This window comes from Phoxinus phoxinus, assembly GCF_949152265.1.
Source record: "Phoxinus phoxinus genome assembly, chromosome: 17".
NCBI classification, from domain to species: domain Eukaryota; kingdom Metazoa; phylum Chordata; class Actinopteri; order Cypriniformes; family Leuciscidae; genus Phoxinus; species Phoxinus phoxinus.
The window spans coordinates 24,602,549-24,625,147 of NC_136892.1; the positions used below are offsets into that span (position 1 = coordinate 24,602,549).

Here is a 22,599-nt window from a genome sequence, read left to right on the forward strand (position 1 = left end):
GAGAGAAACAAAAAGAAAAAATTCAACATTTGTACATATACTTTAGATTAGTTGTAAAAATGTGTTTTCAGCTATCTATCTACCGTATATACACGCACACATAATATACACTACCGTTACAAAGTTTGGTGTCAGATTTCATTTTTTTTAAATAAATTAATACTCTTATTCAGCAAGGATACATCAAATTGATCAAAAGGGACAGTAAAGACTTTACGTTTTTACCAGAAAAAAATGCTGTTAGAACATCTATTCATCAAATAATTCTGAAAACGAGAATCAACAGTTTTAAGCTGCACAACTGTTAATAGTAAGAAATGTTTCTTGAGCAGCAAATCAGAATATTAGAAAGAATCTGAGTGATCATGTGACACTGAAGACTGGAGTAATGATGCTGAAAATGTAGCTTTGCCAACAGAAATGAATAGCATTTTTAAAATAGGCAACACTATTTCGATTATCCACTCAGTTGCAACTACATGTCAACTAGACGATCTGCTTAATATCTGCTAACTCTTTATTGTGATGGTCCACCAACAGACATTCTACTGACTATAAGTAACTTTGCAACTACATGCCAACTTACTCTACTAACCCGAAACCTAACAGTCTATTAACTCTCTACAACAGACTATTGAGTTTGTTGACATGTAGGTGCAATGTTACTTAGTCAACAGAATGTCTAAAATTGACCCTTTAAATATATTAAAATAGAATAGATTTCTTCTAATTATATTTCACAGTATTATTGATTTTACTTCTTGTGATTATGTAGCCTTGGTGAGCATTAAAGACTTCTTTCAAAACATGACATAAAATCTTAGAGACCCATACGAACAGTAGTGTGTATATATTGCTTTGAATCTAAAAATATATTAATTACATAAAGATATTTAGCTGAAGACACATTTCTAACACATTACAGATACTGTAAGTTCAAACTATCCAAAAACATTTGTGCACAGGGCGCTAAACCCACTGAAATAATTTTTGATTTGTGGTGCCCTGTGGAACAAATGTTTATTCTACTCCCTGTTAAACTACTTTTTTTCCTTTTTAGCAGAGCTGCATGTTTACACTGCAATCCAATAAAAAGATAAATTGATTAAAACCAGTTGATAATGAGAGTAACATTACATTTATATTCAGCAACGGTTGCCTGCATTGAATAAGCAGAACTGAATATGTAGTTCAAATCAAATGTCTTGTTCTGAACACAGCTGATATAATCTAGCTCAACTAAATGCAAACATGCAGCTTTGCTAATCACTTATTAGAAACACTGGTATTTGTAGCTCTTCAACTAGATGAATGGGTCTAAACTAAAGATCCATGAAAACAAACCATATTATTGTTCGATAACGGCTGGAACAGTCAAGAAGTGTTTCATGTAGCAGTATGGGTTAGGACTGGCATACTGCATATGGTGTGATCATTTACAAACACGAAAAACCAACAGAAAAAGGGGGAAATTAAAAGGGATATAGCTTTAGCAGGCTGACACTTGAAGGATGGATACTTGCTATTCACTCGCTATGGTTTAGTCAGTGAAGGTATATAGAAGGACACTTTGTATTACAGGACCTTACTCCTTGCAATGCTTCGGATTAGATCAGTGTTGGGTTAAAGGAATATGCCGGGTTCAATACAAGCATCTGTGATTACCACAGAAAATTATTTGACTCCTCCATTTGTTTGTAAAAACGGACAAAAAAATGTGCAGCAGTGCTCTTACAATGAAGTCTATGGGGAAAAGTATTCCAAAGGGTTTAAATTAAAAACTAAAATATTGTATGTAAACTTCTATGGAAAGGTACACGTATAATGTTCAAGTCTTACGACTATACATTCATGACTGTGTGTATTTGAACATTGTTATGATGCAGTGCCCCATAGACTTCCATTGCAAACATTGTTTAGCGACTTCTTACAAACAAGTCGCAAGAGCCAGACATAAACTTGTATTTAACCCAAAAAAATCGTATAAGAGCGAAGACGACTAATTGTAGGTTTTATACAAGTTACAACGAGTCATTTATAACACTTAATGTAACCACAAGCCTGCACATGAACTACAGTGCTGTAATATAAAGTGTTGCTAAGCTTTGTTTAAAACATACATTTTAAAGTATCAGTCATAAACCAATAGTCTCATTGACTAATTATTGTCAGCTTTATAATCTTACTACAGGATTTTTTTGAATGCAGAAAACAGTGTACCTGAGGCATAACATGAAATGACGTAGCCAGGGCCCAAACCAGTTAGTTTAAAAAGGTTAGTGTTTGGGGGAAGCGTTAGTGCTAAAGCATATCTGAAGAGCACAGCTACATCTCAAGCTTTGGCATCTGCAGAAGAATTATACAGAAAGAAAAGAGCCAGTCGCTCTCTGGCGGAAGTCATTTTAACATATATTCTTTGCAGACGGCCACTTGGTCATGTAGACGTGATGTGAGGTAGTTTGAGGAACTAGATTAAAAACAAAAAAACAAATTATCCTGCAAATTGGCATCCAACAATTACCTCTCCATAGTTGGAAAAACAAAAACAAAGTTAATATGAGTGATTGCCTTGGATTGTTATTCAGAAATAAACTTGAGGGTAGATTAAATCTGCGGGAAAATGAAGCTTTTAAAATTTGGGAGGGCAAATGGAGGACGCCCTTCCTCGTCGGAAGAGGAGGCTCCATTGAATTAAAAGGCGCGTAGTGAGGAGAACGCAGTTTAATCCACCCAACTGAGAGGATGTGGTCAACAGGGATGGGGTCAGGACCCCTACTGCATCTGTCACTCAAAAAGGCTCCGCCCACTGCAGTTCTGAATGGGGCATTCAGCCAGCCAATCAAGACAGATTAATATTGGCTGGTCCCAATAGAAGGCGGGGCCTGAATGAGACTTGCGGGCCAGCTTTTCAGAGAGGCAGGGGCCGGACACCCATCCCTGAGGCGTGGTGGCGTTATAAAACGGTAGAGTGTGGTAACAGGAGCAAGAAAAGAAAGCCCTTGTGCTGTGGGGGTTCAGAAAGGGTTTCTTTGTTCGGCTGCCTTTACTTTGTCAGAGTGTGATTTCTCTCTCCCACCCTTCCCTCTTTCTCTCTCTCACTCTTCTGAGGGTTCAGGGTCCTCAAAGGACACCTTAGTGGATTCTCGGAAGTCGGGGTGCCGCAGGTCCATTAGAAAATTGGTTGGGGTGAGCAAGTGAGTAGAACCTGCGGAGGAACAAAGGTGGCTTCACGCTCAGAATTAATCTCACACCGCACCTCACGTTCTTTCACCACCGCTAATCTTTATGGGGACAAAAGAGGGTTAAAATCTGTAGATCCTGATGTTTCAGAAATATTAACCTAGAACCCTGACAAAAATGATTTTTGGAAGCTCTGGGTGGATGTATCGTTGAAGGAAGACTCTGCAACTTGTAGGCCTCATTTTATCAACGAAATGTTCAAATATCATTTTATAGTAACTTTTGTCCACAAAGATTCACAATTAGTAACCAATTGTCTCACTGAGGTCTTTCAACTGCACTGTTCCTTTAAGAAAACTGATAAAGGCCTCATGCTTGGACAAAATTGTATAACTCGTGCAATACTAACAATTATAAATTCTATGCAAGTTTTTTTTTTTACGTACTTCACAATTAACCTTTAAAGGGGCGTTCACACTGACAGTAATTTGCAGCGACAGAGTGACCAAAAGCCGATCATTTTAATGTAGCGAGAATTTATATGCAAATGTATAGCAATGCAATGCTGCAACTACCAATAGGAGAGCAGACGGTGGAGCTCACGGTCAGGAAGAAACACCAATTAGCGGCTTGCCGACTGAATCGATCTCAATGTGAACATCCACAAATATTTGTATCGGCTGCCATAATCCTTAAAGGTACGATAAAAAGACGATTCTAAACACAACTGCACATCTTCAGCATAAACCCTATCACACGCACACAAAACAGACACACAGAAGAACTTACGAACATAGACTTATGAACACAGCAGAGGCTCACGACTGCAATTTAAAAGCAGTTAAAACATGACAAGCACAAAATACAAGACAAGAGCACAGGAAAAATATACAAGACAGATTTGCCAGTCTGATTACACATATTAACACATGTATAGTTAAAGGTATCAATCTAAGGCATTAAAGGGTGGTTGCTTAATAACTCTTGAATTTACAGCGATTTTTAGCAGTATCCTCTGCAGACTCACCAACGATGGCCTCCCATTTGCCATTGGCCTGCGTGACCTCATAAGCACAGCGCATCTCGCTAAAGGACGCGCCCCCGATGACGAAGACCATGATGCGAGGGCCTGTGCGGTACTCTCCAGGGGTTTTATTCTTGTGCCAGTGGCCATATCGGGCACTGCCATGGGAAAAACACATTCAAGCATGTCAACTTCAGGGTACAGTTTCTTTTTTCAAACCAAAAGAATCAACATTGCTTTTGCATTGTCATTTGAAGGTATCTGTGGTTGCAGTACCATGTATGGCCTTCTAGTGGCAGCAGTTAGAGACTGCTCTAGCAGTTTTACACAATATTTCGTCTTCGCCACACTTGCCCACTGAATTATGGCATATATCAAAGTATGTACAGCAAGTGTGCCGCACACGTCCTGAAAAGTGAAGCAAAAACAGTTTGATCGCCCCCTGGTGGCTGGCTGCAGTATAGGTTATAAACCCCGCCCTCTCCATATAATCGAATGGGAGACAAGCCAAACTAAAAAAATCCAATTACACTTCAAATATTTTTTTCTAAAGATGGTTTCTGTCATTTAAGGTAGTTCACGCAAACGTATGTTCAAGTGTTCGCTTTAAGTTTGGTTTTAGCTAGTAATTTGATGCTATAAAATGGGGTGTAACTTCATGATTGACAGCTGTGTTTGCGATTGTGAATGTGGGCGGGACCTTGATACCACAACTCCACCTCAGGATCACTACTGCGCAGACTCTGGCTCCAAATGATGTAATCGGCCACAACCGTTTCTGGGATGTTTTGCCTTAATTTTTCTACAGTGGAATGAAGTGGAGGCGCGTCGTCGTTTACAAGCATAATGAGTGGGGAAATCGCCGTGAACACTGGTGATCTTGAGTCCAATCAATAGCTACACAATGGGAGCCACCAGCTCTCCCTCTGTGGGAGTCTGGGACTTTCTGCTTTGTCTCTGCTACTGTTTACAGGAGCTGTGCTGGTTTGTGTGTCCTGAAAGGAGAACAGCGGATCATTACTGCTGACACTGAGGAAATATCCCAATCTCCACTGCTTTGGAAAAGCGTCTTGGTGTTCACCCCCACCACATATCGCACCACCCACCAATCACGGTATTGATCTCAATGTTCTCCCCATCCCTCTGTACAAATGATTATTGATCCAAGTTACTTCTATCTTGCGACTTGTGCAATACAAAAATTCACCTTAAAATAAAGTGTTACCTTAATCTTTTTTAATGATTGATCATGATATGGCTTAATGATATTCTATAAGTAAAGATTGTTCTATGAAGATATTTTGTAAGTTTTCTACCATAAATATATATTAAAATTATTTTTGTGAGCGGATGCAGCAAAATCGCGAACATAAATGGACAACTTTAAAGGTGATTTTCTCACTGTTTAGATTTTTTTGCACCCTCAGATTCCAGATTTTACATACATCAAAGCTTATTTATTCAGCTTTCATTTGATGTATAAATCTCAATTTATAAAAATTGACCCTTGTGATTGGTTTTGTGGTCCAGGGTCACATATAAGGTATTCCCAGAAACATTAGATACTATTAGTAAAGTTCTTTTTTTTCACTTTTATTATTTATTATTATCTGATATTATAAAATTGTAATTTTTGTAAATAATTTTTTTAACTTACTTTATGGAACATGATGGAAGAACACTTAATTTTCCAGAATGCTGTATTATGTCTAATAAAGTCTTCAAAATGGACCCAAACAACATGAAGCAGGTTTACAAGGCAAAAAGTAATCATCTGTTCTTGCTCATTTTGTTCAATGAACAAAACTAGCTGAATGTATTTTATTTGGAGTTTAGTAAATTCCTTTTTTTGTCATTCCATTAGAACTTCCTGTGGGATGTGGCCAATTCAAATTCCAACTCATTATTTAAAGGGAGCCTTAAATTCCGAAGTTTGGTGAGCGTGCGTACCTGACTGCAGAAGTGCTGAAGGAAGAGGATGAGCGTGTGGAGATGTACGGGTAATGTTTGGTGTCCAGCTTTTCCTCAATAGCATCCTGCAAGATTCACAATCAAAGTAAGATCACATTTTTACACACAGATTTTTTTTTTCTTCAAATTCTATAGATCAGGATTTACCTCCATGATATCCTTGATCAGCGGGGTCCAGCGAGAGAGTTGATAGGTCTGCTCGCTCACACGCTCCTTGCGATCGAGCTTCTTGCCTCTGCGGAGAGTGGACTGCAGGATACAGAAACAACGCAAAAAAACGTCAATGGCAGGTCAGATAAACTGTAAAATGCTTTAACAGCCGGTGAGATTTAATCGTTGCTTAAGACAGGAAGCGGATAGCGTACATCTGTGACGATTGGGACGCCCAGGTGAGCCATATTGGTGATGATCTCACTGTCCTCAGGAGGGATCTGGGCGTGTTGGATCAGCTTGTTAAGGTTCTCCTCCGTGATCCCTGTTTTGCCACACATGCACACACGAGTCACGTTACAAAATGGCTGATCAAGGCAATAAAATGCGAACTGAGGTATAAAATGGCTGCCAAAGGCTCCCTGACCGTTCTTCAGGAAAATGTAGAGCAGGATGATGCGGATCTTGTCATAGGTGGTGACGTTGGCATCCAGCAAGATTGGCACGATAGCCCTCATGGGGTCTTTAATCTTTTCCCCCTCTGCGTCTGTTCCCATAGCGAGATCCTGCCAGGTGATAGAGCGCAGTTAATAAATTATGCTCAAAGGACGGTAATAAAAACAGAAATTACCTCGATGCTTTCAAGCCCTTTTAGTATCAATATAAATAAATGTAGTACCATGTAGTAAATATACGACATTTGAATTACATAATTAAATCCATAAATTCGAAATAGCAGATACTTGTACTTTCCCTTGCAATAAATTTCCCATAATTCTTGAATAGTAACCCTAGTTTAACCAGAGAACTACATGGTTTGCACCTCATTATCTTAGTTAGGTCATTTTAACCAGTGGCGGATCCTGGTAAAGGTGATATAGTCAAGTTGGCACACAGCTTTAGACACGCACTTCATACTCTATCGCTCATTGTGGCAGTTTGATTGCTTCGCAGTTCGCTCTGCTTGAAAATGAATCGTGAACTAGTGGGTAACTTCTGCGAGCAGCTCTTGTGTTATACTTCCCTCCCTGCCACCTCCTCTCACTTCAGCCTACACCATAGAAATACAATGAACAGCCCATGAAAAATGTCCTTTTAACCTGCTGGAAGCCATAAACGGAGAAGGCATATATGATTATAGCACTGTACAGTCCTATTACAGTCAAATTAATCAATCAAATTACTAAATAAAATGTGACCCGGCTCCTAAAATATATATTAACGAATATACAGTTGCAATTTTAACTGGTTTATTAGGAAATTTTACAGTGTGGCAACAATCATCAATATTATGTGTAAATATATATAATATTATTTCACGTACCAGACTTTGCAGCAAGCAGGCAAACCAAATAACTAACTAGTAACAAACTAACTAGTAACAGGCCCATATATTTACAAAAGTAAATTGTATACTCTATATATAACCACGGTTTGCCTGATTAACAAAACTATTAGCCCTATTAAGTCTTATTATTTGTAATAATGCACGTGGATAATGCATATTGCAGTGTGTGTGTGTGTGTGTGTGTGTGTGTGTGTGTGTGTACAACAATAATAAATGTAATATTATAAAGGCAACAAAATAAATAATTGCTTGTACATTTCCAATAATTGGCTAATTGTACTAAAATAATCTGGTAAATAAAATAAAGAATTTTTATGTAGATATTTTTTTCTTACATTTGACAGCACTAGTTTTGAATTAAATAAATAATAAATAAAATCATTGCAATAAATATCAGTACGAAATAATTTTGTGAAAAAATATTTGATTAATTTCTGAATTGCAAACGCTGACTGTTTTTCTCTCAAATGTTTCACAGACCTCTATTCTGTGGCAGTGATGTCTGGGGGTGAATTTGTACCTGCTCTACACGGCACAGCTTGTCCACGGTTCCCTGGTAGTGCTTCATGCAGTCCTCGGCCAACTGCAGATGGGTCGAGTACTAAAGGGACACATTTTAAGGGGTCAATAAGGTCAATATTGAAACTGCAATTCCCATGAGGTGTCTCCTGTTTGGCTGAATGCACATCTCCTGTGACTTCTCTCACCTTGCTGAGCTCTTTCTGATACTGCGGCATCTTCTTCAGCATTTGGGACAAATCCCTCATGGTGGTCTGAAAGAAACAAAGGACTTAATCAGAAAGGACAGCAAAGCAGAAGTCAGATGCGACTCAAATCCAGTGAGCCAAAGACAGTGCAATATAAAAGCTGTTATGCTATATTAGATTAGGATGACCAGACATCCTGTTTTTCCAATACAGTCCCATATTTCCAAGTAGGTATAGCTGCATTCTCCAAAATGGGGCGTGAACTCCAAAAGTGAGTAGAACCTCCAAAAGGGGGCGGGGTCTCTCCACATGCAAACACTTGAGTCATTGGTTCTGGCTTCAGCCAATTGTCATTGACTTACATTTCAAAATAAAAATTAGTAAATGACAACTTTTCTAGTTATTTTTACATATGGGAAAGTTGTAATTTGGACGGGGTGTCCCAGGGTTCGAGATTCACAGGGTATAAGGGGGCAGTGATGCTGGGTGCAACTGCGATTTCATTTCGTATGATCATCTTAACAGCTTATCTCCTGAACTGCCATTTTCTTTAGCACGCTATTCAGCGCAAATCCCACCCTGCAGTCAATTTCATTGGTTAAGATTAGGGTGTAGGGTAGGTTTAGGGGTTAGCATTTCTTGTAGCATGTGTAGGAAATCAGCACTTATCAGCATTAGATACTTTTATGTGTGCATGTGTGTGTTGTGGTGCCTGTCCATCCCATCCCGTATTCCACCATGAGAAATCTGATCACCCTAATTATACAATATAATTGCAGATAGTACGTCACAGCAGAAATGTGTGTGTTCATGTCTGTTTGCTTGTGCTGTGTCAGTAAGTCAATCAATACTAATCCTGCTGTAGTGCTTTCACATGAGTCAGCCATCACGCTTTTAGATTCGGCTGCCAACGCAATCTCGTCCGCCAGGCTATCCTTCCTCGCCCACACTACACTATTCTCTCTTTTCTACACCTCGTTTTTTTTCTCTCTCTCTCTTCCAGGCCCCTCCCCCCTCAGCCAGACTCCAGCGTACCTTCTCTCCAGTGGTCATCCGCTTACTGGCAGAAAATTCCTTCAGGGAGCGTGTCACCTCCCTGCCAGCGAGGGAAATGAGAAAAGGAGAACATTTACAGACCAAGAATATTACAAGAAAACCAGAGCTCGCGGTTTGAAAATGTAAGGTTTTACTCACTGAGAGACCTCAGCAATATGTTTGTGCCGTAGATTCACCCAAAGGTCGTCATCTTCATGCAGTAGCACTTCCTTCTCTTTTGAGTCACCTATCCCACTGGTGTCATACCTACCAGATACAAATCAAACTAATATATTAGGTATTTATAGATTATCTATACATATATTAGATATGTATACATTTATACAGTGTATTCTCTTGTTAATCGACCAAGGATGTATAGATTGACCAACATTTTTATGTTATATCTAATTTGTTTGTTTTTTTACTCACTTGTAAACATCATTCTCGATGGGCAGCAGGTCATAGGCCATAGCCTGGAAGGTGAGCTCGTGCAGGACGGGAGAGACCGGGTCGAAAGCCCGGTCCAGAATAATGAGCTGAGAGCGAGCCTTGTCTGGTCCCTGCAGAGAGATAGAATATGTCTAAAAATCTACACTTGTTTCATGTTCAGCACAATACGCTTTTAGATTAACAAAGCCACCCACAAACATAATTATGTGGGCAGGAATGAAGCTGACATAAGCAGCTAAAATTTCTCAATATGGAAGTTGTGAAGTCGCTTCAGAGGAAGAATTACATTTTGGTACATATTACGCTAAGGAAGAATTGTTTTCTTTGGCATTACATGATTCCAATCCAAATCAATGGCCACGTACCTCCAGCATCTAAATTTGTCAATTCACCTTTTAGTGCCTAATCCTGTTCTGTACGCACACAGTTCAGCAGTTTACAGGAGTGACGTTTGCATTCTAAAAATCCAGGTAGTGACAAACATTCTATGAAGTGTGCGGAACTGAACTGAACAAAGTCAAGTCAAGTCAAGAATATTTGTATAGCACTTTTCACAATACAGATTGTATCAAAGCAGCTTCACAGTATTAAATTAAAATAATAATAAAACGTCCATGTTTGGTAATGCTAGTCAATAGTATTATTCATTGATTAATTAAATTGAATATCCCCAACTGAGCAAGCCAAAGGCAACAGTGGCAAAGTTGTTAATGATGTATTTTAATGTGCATCAGAAATGTTTCTCTCTTCTGTATGTGCGGTGCAAGAAATCACAGGGAAAGCAGTATGAGCCTGGACTCATTCGTGTTGCCAGATCATTCGTGTTGCCAGATCTTGCTAGAAAAACAGCAAAAAATCAAGCGTGGCGTTAGTTCTGGCAGGTCACGTTAGTCAAGCTCGCATCAGCTGACTCTCAGCTGATCCACATCTACCTAAAGGAATACGACGCCTATCACCGTATACATATATAAGCTCCTTCAGTATTACCATAATTTCTTACGCATTTCTCAGGAGCGAATTGCCCTCCTCCATCCCCAGCTCCTCCTCTCATCAGTCAGGATTTGGCATTCTGATTCCTTGATTCTGATTTCTGATTCTTGAATCATGTTGTTGTACTTTAAAATCTTGAATTATATTTGCATACATTCATGTTGGTTCTGTTCTGTTTACCCCAAGGGGGGTTATTGCTGCTCTACCTGCTCTTATCCATGCTAGGCTGCATGGATGCGCAGGGAGTTCTCGCCCAGAACGGAACCATACCGCCAATCCAAACTGTATGCTAATTGTCGATCATATTTGACGATAATGGTCCTGACAGAAAAATGCTTTATGGTGAAAATAAGACCAAAATATCGCAATCTGTACCTGCTAACTTTAATAACTCCGTAAACTCGATTGCTTTATGAGACAAGTTTAAACGACAAGCCCAAAAAGGCTTATAATTAGGGAACATGGCAACACTGCAAGATCGCTTTCCGTGAAGCAGCCTTTCCAAGCATGAGCAAAACACGACGCCTCCGTCGACTATGCTTTACTTAAAATTGCTGAACATAATGAGTTTTTTGTCACTGTATGGTCAGAATAGAATATAATCATCTCAGTTTCAAGAGTAAGTCATGATCTATACACAGCCGATAACTTATTCACTCCTGCATTTAAATGTGGTTGACACTTCTGAAACTTTACAGTCTGCACGTGGCCATCCATTCACAGCAAGACCAGGGCAGTGAAGGGTTAATATTGGTAAAAAAAAACTAAAAAAAATCATAATTTCTTCTTTTATGGGTTTAACAAAATAAAAAAAAATCCAAGAACCCTCTGGAAGCTGCTTCTGTTCCCCCTGTGCATGTACCCCGTGTATAAGCATGTTCATTGGTAGATGTATTATCTCCTTCAGCGTAGTAACTGAGATGTGCTGCTCACCTCCCCCATTGTGGGATCATCTGCCTTGTAGGCGTCCAGTTTGTCTTGAAGCAACTGAGCCAGAGTGGCGTTATCTTTATACTCCCTGTGCACAGAGAATCAGAGCATTAGAACAGATAGACAGACCGAACTTTAGACAGCTCTGTTGATCCTGACAAGCAGCCACTTCCTGGAATCTGATCCAGAGATGACTGCTATCTGTCTTGTCCACTAGTTCCTGTTGTAACTGTATATATGTTGGATGAATATGATTGCATATGTGAAAGGGCAGAAACATCAGGTCAGATATAGGAACAAGCGTTAGTTCAAGACTGAGCACCAATGCAGCCCCTTCGTGCCTTACCCTCGGTACCGGACGGCAGGGTATTCCTTCAGCGTGGCACACAGAGTCGCCAGCTGTTCGGCCAACCGTTCCATCACAGGGTTCTTCAGCTGTGTCTTATGAGGGCTGTAGAAGCTCTGGAAGGCATCAGGGTTGTCCAAGGAGAACACCTACACACACACACACACACACACACACACACACATTTATACTCATTACTGATAGAGCAGTATTGTGGACAAGCAAATTGGTTAGCTGACATTTTGCCATTTTTGACGTTTTCAGTTTCTTTTTGCTTTTTTATGTGCCATTTAGTGGCCCAATTAATTATTTAATTAATGTAATTTTAAAACAACTGTTTTCTTATTTAAGATATTTTAAAATGAAATGTATTCCTGGGATGGCAAAGCTGAATTTTTAGCATCCATTACTCCAGTCTTTAGTGTCACATGATCCTTCAGAAATTATTCTAAGATTTGCTGCTCAAGAAACATTTATTATTATCTTTGTTGAAAACCATTGTGCTGCTGAATATTTCTGTGGAAACTATGATATATATATATATATATATATATATATATATATATATATATATATATATATATATATATATATATATAGTTTAGGATTCTTTGATGAACATAAAGTTCAAAATAACAGCATTTAATAGAAATAGAATATTTTTGTAACATTATAAATGTCTTTACTGTTATTTTTGATAAATTTAATGCATCCTTGCTGAATAAAAGTATTAATTTATATATATTTATATTTAAAATATATATTTGGAACAGTAGTGTATATGGTTTCCCCCCATTTTCTAAGTATATTTCTACATAATTTAATTAATGACAGTGTGATTTTGTATGCATGTCACATGCTGAAGAACTGTGACAGAAATGCCACAAAATGTGCTTCTCTGTATAGTTTTACCAAACTGGTATGAGGGATGAACTTCAGTCCAGTCTTTCCTCGGGCCGAATCTGTGCTATATCTCTCTGACTGTGACAGACAGTAATACAGATAAACTGTCTTGTGTCTTGTGAAGACCTATACAGTGTATACCCCCCCCCCCCCCCCCCCCCCCCCTGTCGGCACACACAAGGTCACATGACGATCCTTCTGTTCAGCAGATGGGTTCCCCTTCATGCTTGTTTCCTCTCATAACCTCCTCTGATTGGCCGAGGCTCTCTGTGGATGCTGCATGGGCCAATTACGTGCTGCTGAACGAGGCGTGTTCACGAAGCATTGAGCTGCAGCATCACGCACTGCTCCTCTGACTCCACTGAATTAATCATAGCAGACAGCCTCAGCAGCAAAGCATTGTGGGCCAGACCGCATCCCCCAAGCCTCAGAGCTGTTCTGGAACACTCTATTTCTACATTCACTGAGTTGCTTCTGGAGTCTCTATATGGACTGTCATTATTCCCCTAGTTTTTTTCTCTCTCTCTCTTCTTCTCCGCTCCCGAAATTGCTCACCTGGGACTCATAGGGCAGGAAGGCGATGTTGATCTCAGTTAGAGTTTTAATGGTTTTGGAGGCACGGCTCTTCACCACATCATTAAACAGGGGGTCCGGGCAAGCTGTAAGAAACACATGGGTAGTTGTCCTATCATTTTGAGCCGTGAAAGCTGTGTATTGGAATTCTGACAATAATTGTTATACATTACACAATTTTTGTTATACATTACCTAATAGTATTACATACATATATATATACTGTATATATACAGATGTAGTCAAAATTATTAACTAAAAGTTATTTTTGTCAGTAAACCTGATTTGCAATGGGTTTTTTTATTACAACTGCATATACCTTGTATATATATGTATATGTACTGTATGTGTGTAAATATTCCAGCCAAATATATGATTTTATATATAAATATTTTTTAAACAAATGTATGCTGTTTAAAATATATATACCGGTATATTTATTAGGGCTGTCAAAAGATTAATTGCGATTAATCGCATCCAAAATAAAAGTTTGTGTTTACATAATATATGTGTGTGTTTACTGTGTATAATTATTTATATATATAAAAACACACACAATCATGTATATATTTAAGGAAAATTGGTTATATTTATATATAAAATAATTATATATAATATAAATTATATAAATGTATATACAGTATATAAATGCAAATATTTCTTAAATGTATACATGAATGTGTGTGTATTTATACATAATAATTATACACAGTACACACACATATATTATGCAAACACAAACTTTTATTTTGGATGTGATTAATTGCGATTAATCTTTTGACAGCCCTAATATATATATATATATATATATATATATATATATATATATATATATTAAGTTGTGTATATATGTGTTATTGAGAACTTCATTTATGATTTTATCTTATATATATTTTCTTTTTTAACAAAGTAAGCAATTAACTCAGAACTTGTGAGACTATACACACATCTGTTGTTGAATCCATATGATCACAAAACAAATAATTTCAGCTGAGTCATATTTATATCTGATGTTACATAACATTGTTTTTCATTAAGATTCATTATGAAAGTGTCTGGCTGAGTGCTTGCGTGGTGGTCTAGGTTTGAGCGTGGTCCCATTAATACTGTAGTGTATATTATGCTTCCAGGGCCCTTGATGTACAGTACCGTCAGATACTCACAGTCAGTGAAGAACACATGAGCCCCTTTATATTTCGCTGAATGGGGATCTTTGAAGTCATTGACGAGAGTCTGCACAGACTGGTAAGAGAAATACAACAAGCTTTAGATAAGAGTGCGTGTGTGTGTTGTTATAGCAACCACAATGGCTAATAAAAATGACACGATTTTCAGCTGTTTGTGTAGGCTGTGTCAATAGTACTGTGTGGTGTGTATATGTGTTAGAGAGTGACATATGTTTAGTGTGTACAGTGTGAAGGTTCCGCCTCCACGCTGCGAGACAAACGTATACTCTGGAGCTGTTATTTTGCTTTGTTAGTATCTTGTGAAATCATCATTTTTGAGTACCTTCTCAGTCGGGGTGATCAGATAAATGGCCTCCAAAGAGGGGAGAGGCTCTCTTCGCTTATTGATGTCTTCAACAACTGCAGAGATAAAGAGAGAAACAGTAAGTCAGTCACAGAAGTAGCTCCTCTGATAAAGGGTTATTATAATGATCCTTTTATGTTCATTTAAATAAAGCAGAAATAAAATATAAATGTTAGATGAAAAACTTAAACTAAACAAAAATGTTTCGTTATCTGAATGTTCAAAAATGTTCAACTAAGTGAAAGTTCAGTTGAAGCACTAAAATGACTAACTAGAAATAAATAAACAAATCTATTGCTTCCTAAACCTAGTAACATAAACTCACAATTCTGAGTTTATAATAAAAAAAGTCAGAATTGTGAAATATTAACTCGAAATTTAGGAAAAAAGTCAGAATTGTGAGATACAAACTTACAATTAAAAAAAGATAATTGTGATTTATTACTTACAATTCTGAATTTTTCTCAGAATTGTGAGATACAAACTCGTAATTACAAAAGATAATTGAGATTTTTTTTCTCACAATTCTGACTTTTTTTCCTGACTGCAAGTTTATATCTTCTCAAGTCAGAATTGTGCGATAAAAAGTCAGAATTACCTTTTAAAAATGTTGTTCCGTGGCGGAAGAAAGCTTCCATACATTTCCACAGCTCATTTTAGCCAAAGTCTCTGTTTAGCTTTTAGTCTCGCTCAGAAGACGAATCACGAACTAGCTAAACTGCTTCTTTTCAGAACACTGTTTAGCAGATGTTAGTAAGGTTTATGATTTAGAATGTAATCCTGTTTTTTAAGATGTAAATCAGATGTTTGTACAACTATGAATATATTCAGTTGAAGGGTTGCAACTGTTTGCCATGCCTAACACTTTAGCTAGGACTATATTCATAATATAGCACAACGACTTGTAACCTTTAATACATTTACATGTGATGCATTCCAGATCTGTTCTTTTGAAGACATATTCAGTGACATATGAGTGCTTAGCTTGGGTTGTTGATATGAAAGGTTGGGTTTATTTCCATCTGGCCATCATTTCCCAGCGTTTATATGAAAGGTGTCAGGTTAAGAGATCAGTTATTTTTTGTGTAGGCTAGTTGTTAGCAACAAAGCGACACTTTTTTTTCTTCGTTTGTAAGAAAACAATTTAAAAAAGTGACTTACTAGTGATGCCCTCTGTCATAATATCAGTCATTTTGCAACAAGAGGACAGCATCCTCATGCTGAGCTGGTCCACTATCAAAGCCTAAAGACAAAAATAGAGAGCAGAAATTTCATTTCATTTATTAATTTTTATTTCGAACAACAAAAAAGATACAAAGAAAATACAATAAGTACGTTGCAACATACCGAAAGAAAAAAACAAAATCTATAAAGTATTAGACCAATAACAATATGTTCGAATAGGAGCGTGATGAAGCAGAAGCTTATTATTTTCCACACCCCTTATATAAATCTAAATAGTTCCAGTATATATATTATATATAAATCATTTTATAGCAAGATAACAAACATACCATAATTTTTAACACCAACTTTTACATTTTGCACCAAACAACTCTTCGCCCTATATTCACATATCCCAATGCAATCAGTATTATAACCCACACTCACAATCACCTCTGTTCCTCTTCATATCCTTTTAATAAAGAGTTTTGTGTGTTTAATGTTTGTACAATGTTTTACCACCTGCTCCAAACCATTCCACATCCTCACCCCACAAATAGTGATGCACATACTTTTTTTTAGAGTTGTTCTTATTAAGCTTTTTAAAGTTTAATTCTTCTCTCAAGCTGTACCCACCCTGCCTTTCCCCTTTCCATCATTTTTGTTGTTGTAATTTTCCCAGAAATCGATTACCGTACTTCTTGCTTTGAACATGACTTGTGTCGTCTTCAATTTAACCACATCAATGAACTTCAATGTGACTTTAAGAATTATAAATTGGTCTGTTCCTGATATCCAACATTTTTTTTGGCATTTTTGCCTTTTATTAGGACAGTGGCTAGACGAGAGAGAGAGAGAGAGAGAGAGAGAGAGAGAGAGAGAGAGAGAGAGAGAGAGAGAGAGAGAGAGAGAGAGAGAGAGAGAGAGAGAGAGAGAGAGAGAGAGAGAGAGAGAGACGGGATCGGGATCGGGATCGGGAAAGGTCCACGAGCCAGGACTCGAACTCGGGTCGCCCGAAGCACAACGGCGCTACATGTCGGTGCACTTGCCCACGAGGCTCTCGCCGCCGATGATATCCAACATTATTAATGATGCTCTCTTTTGTAATGTGCACGACTGTAGGTTGGTTTGAGAAGTGATGAGAGACTCTCAGAAACAGTAAGGCCCGTTTCATGCAGTAGGCTACCACGCTGTTTATACAGGCAGTGAAAAGTGCGGATCGGGACGAATTTTCCTGTCCGAGCCGGCCCGTGTCCGACAGTGCAGTAACCGAACCCGACCCAAGCCCGACAGGCATAAAGATATTTATGTCCGAGACCGACAGTTAAAATCCAATTTTTTTCTCATACTAATGACACATGAACGTTTGTTGCCTGGAGCTTGTTGCCTGGAGCCTGGAGCTTCCCACACAAACGCATCAGCGCGCACGGAGCAACAAGTGCATTTGTTTTATGCTTCTGCGTCAAATCGACGGCGTACCCCCGCAGACCCCTCTGTGTCTCCGCGAACCCCTCCCCGACCCCTCCGCCGTAGCTCGACTTGCACCTCAAAAAAATGTTAACGCAGACCGCAAGGGCTGCCTGTGATTGGTCAGATTATACATAATTTCCGGAGTGTAGCTTTTCCGGTTTCGCCCTCCCGCTATACCGCCATTTTTAAAGTGACCACTGCACTGTTTGTTTCAACGATAGATCAAGTTGAGGAACCCATTTTGTAGCCCAACCCGGTGATCTGTTCGTTTGCACCTGAAGATAAAATCTTCAAAGTCACTGCCAGTCTCTGAGCGAGGTCAATAGGCATACTGTGTGTACTCTGATGCTGTATTAATGGGTTTAAACGATGAGCAAGATCGTCAAATCGACCTTTCGACATCCGAAAATACTTAAAGTGCATTTCATCGTCCAAGTCCCTCAGCGGTCGAACCGTAACACACCCCCCTAGCGTTCTGGCGGTGAAATGCACCGCGATGCAACGCAACCCGACACAGAACCATAAAACGGCCACGACGCCGTAGGAGTGACGGCGTAGCTACGCCGTGGAGTTGACGCAGAAGCATTATGACGCATGCACGTGTTTCGTTGTCACGGCTACATAAACAAATTTCCCGCACACAGGAAGACAGATGTCCCAACATAACCCGAATCCCAACATAATTTCAAAATATCTGTCCGAACCCGGCCCGGCCCGTCGGGTTCTGGCGGGTCCCGTCGGGCACAGGTCGGGTATCCATCCTCTAAGTTATATGGATCAAATAGTTTGGGCTTAATTGTTCACAGATTTCCTGGTCTGCGGCTCAGGGACTCGATGAATGATTAAATCTGTGATGCCGTGATGAAAAGAGAGTGTGGTTGCTATGGTGATGGGGTGAATGAGTTTGTCTTACCTTCCATTCTCCCTTCTTCTTCACCTTCTTGATGACATCATTCATAATCTCTGCAGAAGAAGAGAAAAGTTCAGATATTAGTAATAAATTTTGTAATTATCACATCTGTCGTTATTCATTTACACTAAGTGCAAATATTTGCAATTAAACAATAACTTAAAGGTGCATTAAGCAACTTTTCATGTTAAAAATACCCGTTTTCTAACCCATACATGCTTAAACAATTGCCTGATGGGCTGAATGAGCCCTTCTCTGATCACTGAGATTGTCTCTATAATCCTGTTAAGTAAAATAAATAAGAGGGATTCGGGCCGGAATTTGAGACTGGGCGTGACGTCATGCGTTCACGGCACGGTCACATAGCTATGTCTGGCAGGTTTGTGTATTCGCCGGCATTCTCCGTAGAAGATGGATTGTAAGAGACCTGCTTGTAGTTCATTTCAAACACCAACGCAAACTCCATGTAAGATAAAAAAAAAGAAAACTTTTGTCTAGTGCGTGCACATCTCTGGCTGCAGTTTCTTTTGCCGCCAGAGGTGGCATAGTTCTGCAAAAACTCAGAATCGTGCTCTATGCACCTTTAAATTTTTCATTTTATGTGAATATTATCTATCACTATTCACACATTTTTACTCAAAAGAAACTAGTTTAAGTAGCATCTACTTAGCCTACTGGTTGGTAAGAATTTTCAATGTTTTTGAAAGAAGACTTATGCTCACCAAAATTGCTTTATTTTATCAAAAATACAGTTAAAAAGGTGAAATGTCATTACAATTTAAAATAACAGTTTTCGATAAATATCGATAATATATTTTAAATTGTAATTTACTCCTCAGATGACAAAACTGAATTTATGGCAGTCATTACGGTCTTCAGTGTCACATGATACTTCAGAAATCATTCTAATATGATGATTCGCTGTTGACAAAAGTTGTGCAGCTTAATATGTTTTGTGGAAACTGTGTTGTGATTTTCTTTTTCTTTTTTTATGAACATAACAGCATTTATTTGATGTTTTATTCAGCAGTTTAATGCATCCTTGCTGAATAAAAGTGTTAATTTCTTTCAAAACAAATCTTACTAACCTCAAACTTATGCACTTAATTGAATAGTTCTTTGACAGTTTAGAACAGCATAGGACATTAAATCGTGAGGTAGTGAAGGGCAGCGTACTGTATGTTTGTGGTGGTCTGCATCATACAATAAACACTGTTATATTTGACAGGAAGCAGCTTGTGTGTTCGTGTTGGTTATTGTTTGAATGTGCAAAAAATGAAGGTATTGGTGATGACACAATGTGTATACAGGGTATATCATTCTATCACTCCATTTATCCTCTTATCACCTGCTCAAAGCCACTAGCACTGTCGTGTACTGTATGTGTGTGCCCATTCTGTCCCTGTCACACCTGAGCCTGACTGTCTCTCAATAAAAACACTGACTTCTGAAAAGGAATTTGTGAAATCCTGCTCATCTGGTCATGCGGGTAAAATTAACATTGTGATCAGGAATGTAACTCTGGGTGGGGGTGTGGGGGGGGTATAGATTATTATAACTATATGGGACTGGATGGCTCTTATGAAACATTGCCCACCCAATTACAGAAATTAGGTTAGATTCTGAGAAGAAGTTCCAATTACAAGAGAAAAGACAACATTGGCAGATACAAAAGTCAGGTTCTCAGATATAAAGTTCAGAGATTATGAGAGAAAATGGCAATTGTGAGATATAATAAATGTCTCACTGTGAGATATAGGCCTGGTTTCACAGACAGGGCTTAGATTAAGCCAGGATTAGACCTTAGTTCAAATAGGACATTTAAGTAGCTTTTATAAATGTGTCTTAGAAAAAAACATTACTGGTTGGCATCTTGAGACAAAACAATGACACTGACATATTTCAAGATAAGTCAGTGCAAGTTGCTTTCAGTTAAAACAGCTCAAACATACATTTTAATCTTGAATCTTAAACCTTGTCTGTGAAACCATAGGATAAAGTCACAATTATGAGAAATAAAGTCAATTGTGAGATATAAAACAGTTATTAGGAGGGGGGAAAAAAGAAAAAATGGCAATTCCTTGCAATTCAGATTTTTTTCTCAGCATTGTGAGTTTATTTCTTGCACTTTATAACACGCAATCGTGAATTTATATTACGCAGAGAAAAAGTCATAATTGTGAGATAAAAAGTTAAAATAATAATACTTCTGTGGCGGAAAGAAGCTTCCATACGATTCCTCTAAAGTGCATGAGTTGCAGACTGGGAAGCTGGGACGCTATCAGATGTGGCAGACAGCGTTTGCTATATGGCGGCAAATTGAATCTGTATATCTTCAGAATCTCCCTCTGTTCAGATGCCAAGATTGTGCTGCTTACAGACAATGTTAAATGAACACCGCAAATAAATCATTGAGAATGGAATCTACAGTATGTAGTCTCTTTCAGTGTAACTGTTTCTTCTCCGTGGCTGATCTCTCTTATTCACTCTGATGTAAGTAATCCCATCACGCAGCGATTGGGCGGAGGCGGCCATGTTTGTGTGTCGGGGCCAATATTAGCATGATTGCACTGCTAGCCATCTGGTTGTAGTATCAGAATAAAGGCGCTCAGGGTGATTTTGTGGTTTTCACATATGCGCCAGTGCCGTGATACAGAGTTAAGCTCCTCTGTGGATGAAAACAGTCTGGATTATGTGTGTTTAAACACAGGGCATGTTTTAGTAAATGTGAAGAGATTAGCAGGCAGATTTAACATAGATTACAATAATAATGATTTATGTGAACGAGGGACGAAGCTAATCAAACTTTCATTGTGCCAATGAAAACATATGACCTGTTAATAGGAGAATATTTATTTGTCTTGATAATGAAAAAAAAATAAGTATGACTTCTCTTATAAAAGGTCATGCCAAGACTAGAAAGCCTCATACAAGTATATCCGATCAAAAAAACAAGTGCAGGATGTTTGTTTGTAGCCAACAGAACTCAGAGTAGCTTATGTAATGCAAAACCTCAGAAGAGCTTCGTTAATGTCTCACTTCAATGCTCGTTTCTTGCTCTCTTTGTAGGTTTCTTTTCACCTACATTTTTTGTGCTGAGAAAATCCTGTCTAGAATGATACTGCAGATACCGTCTAGAGGTCAATCGATTTAAATATTTAAAAATGACAAGGGCACATGACAAAATGACTACAACTTAAACCAAAACTAAAATAATAAGCTATATGCACTATAACAGCAAGCGCACACACTTTGAGAGGTATACGCTAGGTCATTTCGTTCTCAGCTGTCTCCAGAGGACACTTCATCAAGTCATGTGACATCAGCACAACCCCCATTGGCCTCACTTCACTTCAGCCAATGTTCAGCCTCCAGGACTGAGTTAAAAAATTGTACTGTTCAAATGGGGGTTACTGAGCGAGTGAAGGGGAAAAAATGAATGTCAAACAACCTCATCCAAGGCTTCTGGAATATGCTCAATTATGCATTTAATACATCATCAGAAAAAGCCTAGCTTCTTGCATTTTATAAAAGCCTTTGCAGAGACTCCTCAATGTATTGATTTTGCTTCCTCGCTGATCTGTAGCCTTTTCAAGAGATGAATTTTTGCAGTGCAGCAGAACTATACGGGATTAAATCATGCTGTACTGTACAGACTGAAGGCCGGGTCTGAGTTAATGAACTCCGTTTTTTTATTTCCTCCTCATATTGGGTAATAAAACGTACCACAGTCTATCAGCTATTTGTCACTGCCGGCTAGATGGCTCGAGCACTGATTTTCTCAGTAAGGTGCTGGATAATGTGTTGGAGTCTGACTGCTTTATCAGATCAGCTGGATTGGTAAGTGACACTAATGCAAGATAATTATAATTCAATCAAACAGTAAATTCCATGTATGTGCCTTAAATGAAAAAG

General features: G+C 38.5%; 1 protein-coding gene and 1 long non-coding RNA gene across 4 annotated transcripts in view; one reads left to right on the forward strand and one right to left on the reverse strand.

Moving 5' to 3' along the window:
* The window catches only part of stxbp1a (syntaxin binding protein 1a), a 30,036-nt gene that overhangs the window by 305 nt on the left and 7,132 nt on the right, over positions 1–22,599 (reverse strand). Inside the window, exons 2-19 of one of the 2 annotated variants that reach the window (XM_079586122.1) lie at positions 18,688–18,737; positions 16,302–16,383; positions 15,120–15,196; positions 14,774–14,852; positions 13,593–13,696; positions 12,135–12,283; positions 11,792–11,876; positions 9,848–9,978; positions 9,575–9,682; positions 9,416–9,476; positions 8,381–8,446; positions 8,194–8,274; positions 6,753–6,891; positions 6,541–6,650; positions 6,323–6,424; positions 6,155–6,240; positions 4,208–4,362; positions 3,048–3,205 (exon numbers count right to left, since the gene is read on the reverse strand). In XM_079586122.1, the coding sequence (XP_079442248.1) occupies positions 3,096–3,205; positions 4,208–4,362; positions 6,155–6,240; positions 6,323–6,424; positions 6,541–6,650; positions 6,753–6,891; positions 8,194–8,274; positions 8,381–8,446; positions 9,416–9,476; positions 9,575–9,682; positions 9,848–9,978; positions 11,792–11,876; positions 12,135–12,283; positions 13,593–13,696; positions 14,774–14,852; positions 15,120–15,196; positions 16,302–16,383; positions 18,688–18,737 (1,775 nt within the window). In that variant the 3' untranslated portion in view covers positions 3,048–3,095. The remainder of the gene's footprint in view (positions 1–3,047; positions 3,206–4,207; positions 4,363–6,154; positions 6,241–6,322; positions 6,425–6,540; positions 6,651–6,752; positions 6,892–8,193; positions 8,275–8,380; positions 8,447–9,415; positions 9,477–9,574; positions 9,683–9,847; positions 9,979–11,791; positions 11,877–12,134; positions 12,284–13,592; positions 13,697–14,773; positions 14,853–15,119; positions 15,197–16,301; positions 16,384–18,687; positions 18,738–22,599) is intronic. The other variant, XM_079586123.1, reaches the window with a different exon arrangement.
* LOC306984619 lies at positions 5,075–6,448 on the forward strand. 2 transcript variants are annotated; one of them, XR_013794570.1, is made up of 3 exons: positions 5,075–5,318; positions 6,118–6,198; positions 6,311–6,448. It is a non-coding gene; the product is annotated as an uncharacterized lncRNA (long non-coding RNA). The 2 variants fall into 2 exon arrangements; XR_013794571.1 differs by having other exon boundaries at positions 6,118–6,204; positions 6,311–6,446.